Source organism: Rhinolophus sinicus, chromosome X (assembly GCF_036562045.2).
Source record: "Rhinolophus sinicus isolate RSC01 chromosome X, ASM3656204v1, whole genome shotgun sequence".
Classification (NCBI taxonomy): Eukaryota; Metazoa; Chordata; class Mammalia; order Chiroptera; family Rhinolophidae; genus Rhinolophus; species Rhinolophus sinicus.
In genome coordinates this window covers 116,591,512-116,605,040 of record NC_133768.1, presented here as the reverse complement: position 1 = coordinate 116,605,040, position 13,529 = coordinate 116,591,512, and the positions used below count along the sequence as shown (strand labels likewise).

At 45.8% G+C, this 13,529-nt stretch overlaps 1 protein-coding gene across 1 annotated transcript; it reads left to right on the top strand.

Moving 5' to 3' along the window:
• Positions 1-544: 544 nt before the first annotated feature.
• RPS4X (ribosomal protein S4 X-linked) lies at positions 545-5,500 on the top strand. Its single transcript, XM_019747956.2, has 7 exons — positions 545-633; positions 1,364-1,441; positions 1,862-2,042; positions 2,410-2,507; positions 3,600-3,771; positions 4,606-4,763; positions 5,179-5,500. The coding sequence occupies exons 1-7, from the start codon at positions 631-633 to the stop codon at positions 5,278-5,280; spliced, it is 792 nt and encodes a 263-aa protein (XP_019603515.1). The 5' UTR covers positions 545-630; the 3' UTR covers positions 5,281-5,500.
• The last annotated feature ends 8,029 nt before the right edge of the window (positions 5,501-13,529 follow it).

The following is a 13,529-nucleotide window of genomic DNA, read 5'->3' as shown; positions in this document are numbered from 1 at the left end:
ACATCTAAGTTTTAGGTAACCGGATGATCTCTAATGTCCCCCCTTCCCTGAGACTTTATGATAAGTCCCAAATGTGTTGTACGGAAAGCAAGGGGCAGGGCACCAAGGTTCAAGCAGGAATCCTATCTTCCACCCCCTGGGGAATCTGCAGAGAAGCAAGAGAGAAAAAAAGTGCTCTTTCCCAGCTTATAGCATAGGCAGGTTAGCTGGCCCCAGGGAACTTGGAAGAAGGGGCAGACAAAATATGCTTAAGAAATCATGTTAAGTATTTATTAAAGGGATTCTATTGATCATATAATCACATGCATGGGTCTTAAGGTAGCCTCCCTGCAAAGCACCCTGCTAGAAGGCATTTCCAGCACCTAATACAGAACCAGGCGCCACAGAGGAGGACGGAGGGAGGGAAAGAAAGGTAAGACACTGCTTTTAGGAGACCGCCCCGGTTCGGCGGCTCGGGGGTTCCCAAGCTCGGGACTGATGACCTCCCACCAGCAGGTGGCAAGATAAAATCCCCGCGCGCCTCGCAAGGGTGGAGTGGGCGGAGCGTCCCTGGTCGGCGCGCGCAGCCTCCCATCCTCTTTTCTGGGAGCACCGGAAGAAGGCGGCCCTCTTTCTGTGCCCAGCGCAGCCATGGTAAGGTAGCTTCTTCACAAGCTCTTGGGATGCATCAGCTTCCATCCTCCCGGGGCCGGGGCTGCCGGGGGCTTCGGGGCCCCCGCAGGGGGTGGCCAGGCGGAGGCGAAGAGAGTGCAGCCTGCGGGGTTGACCCAGGCTGGCTGGAGGGCAAGGGTGCACGCCGACTCTAAGCGGGGGGTGCGGGGAGGGGATCGGTGCCTCTGGCGGGAAGGCCCCGGTTTCTGGCCCGGCCACGCTTCGTGCGACCCTGGGAGAAGCAGCTTTCTTCCCAGTCCGGAGCCTCGGGTGGGCCCTGAGGGCAGACAGTGGCTGGCGCGGGTGGCCGGCGGCTACGATCGGCAGAGAAGCGTTTTTTTCCGTCATTGTCTTGGTAAGGCCTGACTAGACAGTGTGGCCGGTAAACGTCTGTACACAGCATTAAAAGTTTTCCTTCCGCGTTTTAAAGTGAAAGCGAGTATCGGCTTCAGAGTACGGGGCAGCAGTTCTTGGCACGTGGTTGTGCCGAGGTCAGTCTGGCAGCAGACACTTAAAAACTAGACGATAATGTTGCGGAAACTCCTATTAACAAGTAGAAACATAGATCGAGTTCTGGTCCATTTCTGTTGCTGGCTGGCTGGGAGCCAAGAGATCGACCCCTGTCCATTTCACCGGCATAGTGTCCTAGAAAAAAAAAAGGCTCGAGAAGCAGACACTTAAGCAGTAACACGAAAATACAAAACTCCCTCAGGCTCGTGGTCCCAAGAAGCATCTGAAGCGGGTAGCGGCTCCAAAGCACTGGATGCTGGATAAACTGACTGGTGTGTTTGTAAGTATCGTTATATTGTAAACATTTTACGTATTGTATCATATATATACAATGTATCTTTTCCAGTTTCATTGACAGTTATTTGAGGAACATTTTATACTGTTTCTGTGTCAGGCAGCCCTTGTTACTGTATCCATAAATGTTTCTTGCAGCACTTCCCATAAGATTTTTTTACCTCATTCCACACACTGGGGACCCACATGTGCTTAACAGGCCTGGGCCTCTGAAGGGCAAAGTGCTGTAAAACCTGAAGGTCTGGAATAGTTTTGTAAGCTTTAAACACCTCTCGTTGACCCAGATTGGGGGTGATGGACAGTCTGGTGTCAGGTTAATGGATCTCAGGACTTGGGAAATGGGTTTGACAGAATTTCAACAATAGTTCAAGAGGGTTTTGTTGTTGTCATTTTTACCGTATTACAGGCTCCTCGTCCATCCACTGGTCCCCACAAGCTGAGGGAATGTCTCCCTCTCATCATCTTCCTAAGGAACAGACTGAAGTATGCCCTAACAGGAGATGAAGTCAAGAAGATTTGCATGCAGCGGTTCATTAAGATCGATGGCAAGGTCCGAACTGATGTCACCTACCCGGCTGGTTTTATGGGTAAGTGGCCAGTGGTGGCTCCTTGGGATTCGTCCATGTCCCTCTGAAATGAAATGGCTGTTGTATTGAGTACTGATAGGCTTTTAGCATGTTGGTTGCTCTGAGGGAAAGCATGACCTTCCTCCTCAGTTTTACTTAGATATTGTAGGGCTGCACATAATCATGGATCGTTCGTAAAAACAGGGTTGTGAAGCATTGCAACATGAAAGATTAGCTGGCCATCATTGTTAGTCTTCAGAATCCTTGGTTGGTATTTGAATCCTTCAGAATGTTGGTATTTGAAATAAAAAGCATATGGGTTTTTCCTTAGAGCGTTGTGATGGGGTGGTGGGGGTCACCATAGTAACCTGAGTTCCTGTGATATTAGATGTCATCAGCATCGACAAGACAGGAGAGAACTTCCGACTGATCTACGACACCAAGGGTCGCTTTGCTGTTCATCGCATTACACCTGAGGAGGCCAAGGTAGGTGTTTACCATAGCTGTATAGCAAGCAGCCTGTTGCTGGGTATCTATTAGGTTGGTGCAACAGTAATTGCCGTTTAAAAGATTAAAAATAAATGCAAAAACCACAATTACTTTTGCACCAAGTTAATAACTGACCCCCATGTGAACTTCACATCCTCAGCTTGTCTGTGTGTTTTTTTTGTTGTTGTTTTTTTATGGCAAAAATGAATTCCAGTTGAATGGTGACTTCCTAGTTGTCTTTTTTAGAGGCAGGGCGAGTGATTTCTAGGCACATTTATGAGTACGTAAAGTAAGGGTCCTTTAAGGATGGAGGACCAGAAAAGCAGTATCTGGTCCATGCATTGGCCCTTTGTCATGTCCGCATTTGTGGCTATAGCTTTGCTCTGGAGGGAAAGGTGGTAATGAAGGAGGCTGAAAATCCTTGAGATAGCTCCAAAAAAGATTCCAGGCAATAAATTGATTATTTAATCTGGTTTGTTGTGATGGTTTTACACAAAGGTTTGAGGCGTCTTGACTTATTGGCTGTAAATGAAGGTTAATTGAATTGGGGGAATCAGCTCCTAATTTCCTTAGCTTCCTTGTTATCAGCAGGCTGGAGGGCTTGTCCAAGGGCATCAGGGTGATTTGATTTACTTTAAGGATGTTCATGAGTGAAAAATGCAAAGTTGAAATCTTTGTTGATTAGATGAGTTTCTAATACAATTGCAGTTTGTGAGACAACTTAGCTGTGATGGGGAGGGATGGGCCATGAGGCTTGAACAGCTTGGGGGAAGGAGGGTTGTTGGCCTTGGAGACAGGACAGTGGTGCTCATTGGCCCACCTCACCCGGCAGTTTGAAGTGGCGCTGCCCCTGCCTTGGACTTAACCGTGGGGGTGATATGTGCTAGGGGGCTAGCCTAGAAAGGGGCAGTGGACAGGGTAAACTGACAGGAGGGTGGCCGAAAAGTCGCCGCCGCCATTGTTCTGCGGCTCTTCCCTTGTAGGGTGTTCCCTTCAGCTGTGACTTGTGGCTGTGAAGGAAGCTTTTCATCCACTCTGGAGCATACTGCGCATGAGCTAGACTAAATGGCTAACCCTGTGTGTTTCTAGTACAAGTTGTGCAAAGTGAGAAAGATCTTTGTGGGCACAAAAGGAATCCCTCACCTGGTGACCCACGATGCTCGCACCATCCGCTACCCTGACCCCCTCATCAAGGTGAACGACACCATTCAGATTGATTTGGAGACTGGCAAAATTACTGATTTCATCAAGTTTGACACTGGTAAGCAGTCTGTACCTGGGCCTTCTCTTCAAAGCCCACCTGTAAGAGTTGTTCTTTGCTTTTCTGCACCCCCCTCCTTTTTTACTAATGGAAATTAAATCATGCATTGTGACTCACACAGGGTTCTGTCTAGGTGTTCTGATGTGTGCCTAATTAGCAGCCAAAGCTGCATGTCTCTTGTTGGTTTGAGAAGAGGGCAGCTCTTAAAGTTTCAAGAAATAGGCAGGCAGTGTGTGAAACTACAGTGTCTTGTTTCTGTGGCTTTGTGGGGGCAGTAAGGGTTAGAGATGGGAATATATTCCTAATGGTGGGGGGGAGGTCAGCTCAGAGTGGAGGGAAACGTTGAAGGGTGTTTCTATTTGAGTGGAGGGTAGAAACCACCAGTGCGCAGGTGTATAGCCTTTCCACTTCCAGAGGCCCAGCTGCTCAGAATGTTCTGAGTAGCTGAGATGAGGTCTGGCATAGCATACATTCTGGGGCCTGAGCTGGATCTCTAAAGCTCCCCTATCTCTGGAAACTGCTTGAGGGCTGGGCAGGAAAGTCTGGCCCCAGAGCAGAGCATCCTAATTGTGATGCAGTTTTGTTAATGCTAAGGCAGGAACATAGCAGAGAGCTGTGCCTTGGGGGGTGGGGGCAGCAGTAGTCTAGGCGAGACATGGTGAGGACCTGGCAAGGTAGGGGTTCGCATCCGTTAGGTGTGCAGGAGGGCCAGGCAAATCCTAGGGAGTAAATGCGAGTGGGAGAAGGGGCTGACAAACTTACACCTGCCTGGTCATCCATTACATTCAGAGCTTGCACGGCACCTTGCTCAGCACGTTCTTCCTTCCTGCCCAGGTAACCTGTGCATGGTGACTGGAGGTGCCAACCTGGGAAGAATTGGCGTGATCACCAACAGAGAGAGACACCCTGGTTCTTTTGATGTGGTTCATGTGAAAGATGCCAATGGTAACAGCTTTGCCACCCGGCTCTCCAACATTTTTGTTATTGGCAAAGTAAGTCTGGCTCTCCCTTCTGTGGTCCAGGGAGTGTGAGTGCTGGTGCTCTGGGGCTGGCTCCTGGCTGGCTGTGCAGAACCTAGTGGAAGGCCTCTTCTGGGATGGGGCTCACAGGAAGGCAGGGCCAAATCCCTGCTTCTTCCGGATGACACAGTCAGCAGGTGCCTGCTGACCTGGGTTGGTAAAAAGTGCCAGCTTGTGTCTGGGTTAGGAGGGCTGGGGGCTTGAGAGAATGGCCACAAGCACTGGGTATTTCTGATAAAGCAGCATCCAAGTGTCTAAAGACTACCTGGCTGTCGCTGCTGTCACAGACAGCTTTCTGTTCCTTTAAATGACGTGTCAGACATCGAGTGTGCCAAGCCTCTGATGGAGCTCGTGTATGGCAGGTTTTCATTCTCGTTATCTCCTTCAGGGCAACAAACCATGGATTTCTCTTCCCCGTGGAAAGGGTATCCGCCTCACCATTGCTGAAGAGAGAGACAAGAGGCTGGCAGCCAAACAGAGCAGTGGGTGAAATGATCTCTAGGTGACAGATTGGAAGAGCCTTCGACCCCAATTAAACATGCTATAACATAATGAATTGCCTTTTTGGTGTTGGAAGGGATTGCCATGTTTTCTTTTCATTTACTGCTATGAGACAAGAGAATGGAAGCCAAACAGCAGTGGGTGACATGATCTGTAGGTGACAGTGATTGGAAGAGCCTTGAAACCCAATTAAAGATGCTATAACATAATGAATTGCCTTTTTGGTGTTGGAAGGGATTGCCTTGTTTTGTTTTCGTTTATTACTATTTATTTCATTCATGCTATTGACTTTGTATCATGAAGTGTAGTTTGACTTTTCAGGCAGGCTTAGGCATGCTGTGATGTAGTTCATCCATGTCTCTTACAGGCTCTGCCTGGGGGGTGGTGGTGGGAGGGAGAACAAGCCACACATGGCCAGGAGGGAGCAGCAGCCAGGGTCATCACCAAGAAGTCATTTACCCTGTTAAGTCATCTTGGCTTTAAGAAGACAAATGATGCCCTTGTTTTCCTGGTCTTTCCGGCCACTGTAGTTCTCAGCTCCGTCCTCAGGACTCTGCAAAACAGAAACCAGGTAGAAAATGAACTTGTTGCTGCTTGCCCAGACACAGGGGCAGGTCAGGCTTGCCTGTGGGTCTCAGCTGTGCGTGCTGCAGGGGGTCAGCTGTCAGAGTTGTTCACCTCAAGCCAGGGGTCCCTGCAAAGCCTGTCTTGCTAAAAACCAAAACTGCCTTTGCCTCCTATAGCCAGGTTTGTCAACCTTCATGCTATTGGGCCAGATAAATTGTGAGATATCGAATGGCACCCATTACATCTCACAGCATGCCTCCTGCTCTGCCCAGTTGTAATAACCACAAATGACTCCAGGTATTGCCAGATGCCCACTGGGGAGCTAGATTGTCCTGTGTGAAGCACTGCCCTATAGATACTGCTGTATTTCACATCTTTATTACAGGGTTAGGGGTAAAGATTGTTTGGATATCTTGCACCTGAGGCGTGATGAGCCTATGCAGTCACTTGGCATATTTATCTGGATGTGTCTAATGTCACCCCAGGCCCATGGCCCAGCAGAGGTCTGCTGTGGCTTGGGGCAGCGTCTCCACCTATGGCTGGCTCCTGGGGCTGGAGTCTGAAGACAGGTCTTGCCAAAGAACTGAGCAAGATCCAAACCAGTCAGCTAAATGAGGCATGTCCAGGAATTGTCCAAACCCAGGAATTGTGTGCAACCAAACCTGGTGGGGCAGGGGTGTGAAAGGGGGCCTGCCAGACACTTTACTTCAGTGAGGTGTTCTTGCCACAAGTGGAGTTTGTCCAGACAGGCAGTTCTGATGAGGGTCCAGGTCACAAGTAATTTTATGGTGCACCTTCAGAAACAGTTCAGATGATGGAAATAATTAGAATTTTAACTAAGGAACCAAAGCAAATGGGAAGGAGGCCTGGGTTCTTTCCAGTGTGGTTTCCTAGATGCTAATTAGCCAGCCATCTTGCACAGCTGGGGAGTTGGTATCTCTGGCTGCGGACTTTTTTTTAACTTTGTGTTTTTCCAGGACCCATCAGTTCCAAGTCAAGTAGTTGTTTCAGTCTAGTTGTAGAGGGCACAGCTCACAGTGGCCCATGCAGGGATCGAACCGGCAACCTTGGTGCTACCAGCACCGCGTTCTAACCAACTGAGCTATCCAGCTGCCCCCTGGCTGAAGATTTTTTAAAACGGTAGATTTGTTTGGGGTTTTTATTAAGTAGCTCAGTAATTTATTAGCAACTACCCCTGATGTGGGTGGGGAATAGCCCCATCTCAACATTAAGTCATGGATGGACTTAACAGTGGCTGTGTCTTTGTACGGCTTTTTAAGGTTTCCAGTTTGATTCATAGTCACAGCTACAGGGAACCTTAGAGCATCTCAGCAGGATGCAGACAGATGGTCCCCAGATGAAACTCATGCCAGAGGGCAGGGTAGCTCAGCACAGCTTTGAACACCTAGGACTTGTGTGGTACTTGGTAGTTCGCAAGAGCCATTTTAGTCTTAATATCCAGACCCTGTGTTCTGGTTGCTAAACCAGATGTTACAGAAAGTAGGCACCTCACTGGCCCATTTTACCAGTGTCTCAGGCCAGACACTTGGGATGATTTCTTAATTTCCTCTCTCGTGCTCCACATATCTTGGATCTACCTTCAAAATACATGGCAGAATGCATCTGGTCATGCTTAGAAATTCGTTAGTCTGTGTGGTAATAGAGTTCTTGTCTTTCAGAGATACATACTGAAGGATTTGTAGAAATGAAAAGCAGTCTGGAATTTGCTTTAAAATAATCTAGTGGGTGAGGAAGAATCAATGAAACAAGATCAACCATGGACTGATGTTGAAACGGGGTGATGGGCACACAGGGATTACTACACCACCTTGATCTACTTCTGTACACTGACATTTTTCACAACCTAACGAAGAATCTAGGATAACTAGCACCCTGACCTAAGCCACCAACAACTATTGCCTACATTGTAGGGTTAACCTGACTGGTCTGGCTGCCATCCTTGCCCCCATACAGTCCCAGCCCAGCAGCCAGAGGGCCCCTGTTTATAAGTCAGCTCAAGTTACTGCTTACAGCCCCTGAAGGGCTCCTGTCTCAGACTAGGACTCACTCGTCACAGCCGTACGACGCCCTCACATCTGGCTTCTGACCTCATCTCTCCCTGGGTTCCTTCAGTTCCAGCCACACTGGCCACCTGCTGTCTTAGCACCTTGTACTGAGTGCTTTTTTTTTTTTTCAGGTGTACAATTCTGTATCACATCATCTGTAAATCCCATTGTGTGTTCACAACCCAGAGTCAGTTCTCCTTCCATCACCATATATTTGATCCCCTTACCCTCATCTCCCACCCCCTGCCCCCCTTACCCTCTGGTAACCACTAAACTATTGTCTGTGTCTATGAGTTTCTGTTTCTCATTTGTTTGTCTTGTTCTTTTGTTGTTTTTGGTTTATATACCACATATCAGTGAAATCACATGGTTCTTTGCTTGCACTGAGTGCTTTTTTAATATATGTAGTTTTACGGATATTTTCAAGCATACAGAAAAGTCAAAAGTAGTACAATGATCCACCTATAAAGACACCAGCTACATTCAATAGTTGCTTTATTTCTCTAACACATGCACACTCACACCTGTTTTTATGAACCCTGTGAAAGGTGCAGATATAGTGACCTTGAGTTTCCTGGTGCCAAGAGATGGCAAGTGCTGGCTCTCGGGCTCCACCTAAGGGGGTAGTTTCCATATGACCTTGGGTATAGACAAGGGAGATTCTTCAGTAGGACTTTTCCATCCTGAATCGGGAGTCCAGTCATCTGCCCCAGGTTGTTGGGCCTCAAACATTCCCCAAATCCAAAGTCCAAAGGATGAGAAATGGAAAGGCAGGAGTTTGTGGGTCAATTTTCTCTACCATTTTGGCTTCTGAGAAGGTACTGTTTGAACAATAATGTTCCCAAGACAACAAACAGCCTTTAATAATAACAAAGGAAACTTCCCAAGAGCCAGCAGCTATTCAGTTTATTCCCAGGGCTTTTCTAGGATGTGCTCATGTATTTTTCTTAGCTTTGCTAGCAATGGTGAACATGTGATCAGTGATGTGCTGGTAAATGTTTAACAACCAGCTCTGAAAAAAATGTGTCTGTGTGTGTGTGTGTGTATTGATTTATTATAAATTTTACTTATCTAAAGGATGTGTAACAATTTACAAATAATAAACTAGGCAATACTCCTGTGAATTCCATACTCAGTTGATTTTTATTTTCAATTACGGTTGACATTCAATATTGTATATTTTATATTCATTTCAGGTATATGGTATAGTGGTTAGATATCTATATAATTTACGAAGTGATCCCCCTGCTGAATCTAGTGCCCATTTGACACCATACATAGTAATTACAACATTATTGACTATATTCCCTGTGCTGTACTTTTCATCTCCGTGACTATAGTGTAAGTACCAATTTGTACTTTTTAATCACGTCCCCCTCTTCACCTTCCCCCAACCCCCTCCGCTCTCGCAGCCATCAGTTTGTTCTCTGTTTCTGAATTTGTTTCTGTTTTGTTTATTCTGTTCTTTAGATTCCACATATAAGTGAGATCATATGGTATTTGTCTTTCTCTGTCTGACTTGTTTCACTCAGCACACTACCCTCTAGGTCCATCCATGTTGGTGCAAATGATAAGATTTCATTCTTTTTTATGGCCAAGTAATACTCCATTGTATAAATGTACCACCTCTTCTTTATCCAGTCATCTATTGATGGGCACTGAGGTTGCTTCCATGTCTTGTCTACTGTAAATAGTGCTGCAGTAAACGTAGGGGTGCAGATATCTTTTCAAATTAGCATTATGGATTTCTTTGGATAAATAACCCAGAAGTGGGATCGCTGGGTCTTATGGTACTCCTATTTTTAATTTTTTGAGGAACCTCCATACTCTTTTTTTTTTTAAATTGGTTTCAGGTATACAAAGGGTAGCCGGTTAGCTCAGTTGGTTAGAGCATGGTGCTGGTAGCACCAAGGTTGCCCACTCGATCCCGCATGGGCCACTGTGAGCTGTGCCCTCCTTAAAAATAAATAAATAAGTTTCAGGTGTACAAAACAATAATTAGACATTTATACACCTCACAAAGTGATAATCCCAACAAGTCTAGTACCCATCTGACACCATACATAGCTATTACAATACCACTGACTATATTCCCTATACTGTACTTCATTCACATCCCTGTGATTATTTTGTAACTGCCAATTTATACTTCCTAACTCCTTCACCTTTTTCACCCAGCCCCTTAACCCCCCTCCATTCTAGCAAACATCAGTGTTTTCTGTATCCATGAGTCTATTTCTGTTTTGTTTATTCCCCTCCATACTGATTTCTATAGTGGCTGCACCAATTTGCAATCCCACCAACAGTGCACAAGGGTTCCCTTTTCTTCACATCCTTGCTAACACTTGTTTGTTGATGATAGCCATTCTGTGTGAGGTGATACCTCACTGTGATTTTTATTTGTGTTTCTCTGATGATTAGTGACATTGAGCGTCTTTTTATATGTCTATTGGTCACCTGAATGTCCTCTTTGGAGAAATGTCTATTCAGGTCTTCTGCCCATTTTTTCATTGGATTGGGTTTTTGTGTGTGTGTATGTGTTAAATTGTATGAAGTCTTTATAAATTTTGTATATTAACTGCATATCAGATCTATCATTGGTGAATATATTCTCCCATTCGGTAGGTTGTCTTTTCGTTTTGTTGATGGTTGCCTTTGCTGTGCAAAAACTTTTTAGTTTGATATAATCCCATTTGTTTATTTTTCTTTTGTTTTCCTTGCCCGAGGAAATATATCAGAAAAAAATATTACAAAGAACAATATCAGAGAATTTACTACCTATGCTTTCTTCTAAGAGTTTTATGGGTTCAGTTATTATATTTAAGTCTTTAATCCATTTTGATTGTATGCTGGTATATGGTGTAAGAAGGTGGTCCAGTTTCATTTTTTTTTATGTATCTGTCCAGTTTTCCCCACAGCATTTATCGAAGAGACTGTCTTTACCCTATTGTATGTTCTTGCCTCCTTTGTCGTAGATTAAATACAGGCGTGGGTTTATTTCTGGGCTCTCTATTCTGTTCCATTGATCTACCGTATGTGTTTGTTTTTATGCCCATACCATGCTGTTTTGATTACTGTTGCCTTGTAGTATAGTTTGATATCAGGTAGCGTGATACCTCTAGCTTTATTGTTATTTCTCAAGATTGCCGGGGCTATTTGGGGCCTTTTGTGGTTCCATATAAATTTTAGGATTATTTGTAGCCAGTTGATTCTCACAGGATGCTTTCATTGATTTTTGCCAAACTCTTGTATCCACATCGACCTATAGTTATGGTTGCCAATTGACAAAGAGATGTAGTTCTGACAAGAGCGTTGATTGATATTTTTGTTTGCATTAACGAATAGGAAAAAAATAAAACAAAGACACATGTTAGAACTTTACTCATTTGTCAATGACCTGAGCAACTTTTTTGCTGAATCGGATATCTTTTTCTTTTTTAAAAATTTTTATTGGAGAATATTGGGAAATAGTGTATTTTTTCAGGACCCATCAGCTCCAAGTCAAGTCGTTGTTTTCAATCTAGTTGTGGAGGGTGCAGTTCAGCTCCAGGTCAAGTGGTTGATTTAATTGTTTCCAGTCTAGTTGTGGAGGGTGCAGCTCACTGGCCCATGTGGGAATCGAACTGGCAACCTTGGTGTTATGAGCACTGCACTCTAACCACTGAGACAACCGGCTGCCCCGGATAATAATTTTCAATACCAAAAGAATATTTCCTGGGCCGGCCCGGTGGCTCAGGCAGTTAGAACTCCATGCTCCTAACTCCGAAGGCTGCCCGTTCGATTCCCACATGGGCCAGTGGGCTCTCAACCACAAGGTTGCCAGTTCAATTCCTCGAGTCCCGCCAGGGATGGTGGGCAGCGCCCCCTGCAACTAAGATTGAACACAGCACCTTGAGCTGAGCTGCCACTGAGCTCCCGGATGGCTCAGTTGGTTGGAGCGCGTCCTCTAAACCACAAGGTTGCCGGTTCGACTCCCGCAAGGGATGGTGGGCTGCGCCCCCTACAACTAGCAACGGCAACTGGACCTGGAGCTGAGCTGTGCCCTCCACAACTAAGACTGAAAGGACAACAACTTGACATGGAAAAATAGTCCTGGAAGTACACACTGTTCCCCAATAAAGTCCTGTACCCCTTCCCCAATAATAAAAAAAAATATTTGAAGTATTTATGTATTTTTACATTTTTAATAATGGCTGATTTTAACAAGTAGCTCAGAAAATTCCTGAAAATTTAACACTTGGCTCCTGTGAGCTGGTAGGAGCCTGGTCCAGCATGCCACTGTGTCATCCCCTTGGTCACCTCTGCTTCAGGTGACTCCCTCTGCTGACACCCAAATCTCTCCTCCACACACGGAGGCCCAATCCCTAGAGTCCAGCTCAAAGTATGTCATCTCTCCCAGCACCTTGTTCAAACGTACTGCCTGTAGAATTGGGTACTGCCCAACAAGATCCTAAAGTGTTCTTTCACTAAAAGGACAACACAGCAGCTCCTCGCTCTCTCTTCACCACACCGTCACCTCCACCTGGACATCTCTTGGATGGTCCCCAGACATCTCAAACTCAGCATGTCCCAACTAGAACCCATCTTTTTCTCTCCATCCAACCCCCACAATGCTTCTGTTCCTGTCCCTGATTTTTCTTTTAGGTCCCACCTCTCCTCATACTCTTCCTCATATTCTTTGGACACTTTTTAAATTTTTTATTGGGGAATATTGGGGAACAGTGTTCCCCAGGGCCCATCAGCTCCAAGTCGTTGTCCTTCAGTCTAGTTGTGGAGGGCGCAGCCCACCATCCCATGCAGGAATTGAACCTGCAACCCTGTTGAGAGCTCACGCTCTAACGAACTGAGCCATCTGGCTGCCCCTATTCGGACACTTTTTTCTTTTGGGAACTTTTTTTCTACTCCACCCCCGTTTGCCCCCTCCCTTAACTTTTTTCTAGCTGACTCTCACTCATCCTTTAGATCTCAGCTGAGATATTACTTCCTCTGGGAAACCTCTGGGAAGGTTAGGGGCCTACAGCACACCCTTTCTCTATATCTCCCATCACAGAATTTACCACAGTAGTAAAACTGTCTGTTTAATTGTCTGTCTCCCCCAGCAGATCATGAGATCTGTAAGACTAATCTTGCTCACCGCTATATCCCTAATACGTATCTAGCCCCATTTCTGGCACATTGTGGGTGCTGAGGAAATGAATGAGTGATTAAATGAGAGGTATATCCCGCGGTTCCCCTACAATATGTCTGTTTCCTCACTCTTCCCCAAGCCATAGTTTTTGCTTGTGCTTAAGGGGACAAGGTCGGAAAATGTCACCTTCTGAAATTGGAACTAATAGAATCAACATTGACTAGATGAAATCAGCCATCTGCAAAATAATCCACTTTAAGGTGGTTTGTAAATGTGGTGCTGATGAGACAAGGGTGCCTCTCAGGTCTCTATGGTGACCAGCATGTTGCCACAGGCTGGGAATATGCCAAATATAAAGGAAGGCGATGATGCCAGTCAATTGTAACCTGATTGCCAGAGGTAATGCCATATATGCAGGAGGGCCCTGTCTACACGGGGTCTTAGGAGAAGTTGAGCCAACAAGCAACACATTTTCCA

Coding starts and splice junctions, on each gene's coding strand:
- RPS4X (XM_019747956.2), top strand. Junction 2,043..2,409: donor CTACCCGGCTGGTTTTATGG/GTAAGTGGCCAG, acceptor CTGTGATATTAG/ATGTCATCAGCATCGACAAG. Junction 2,508..3,599: donor TTACACCTGAGGAGGCCAAG/GTAGGTGTTTAC, acceptor GTGTGTTTCTAG/TACAAGTTGTGCAAAGTGAG.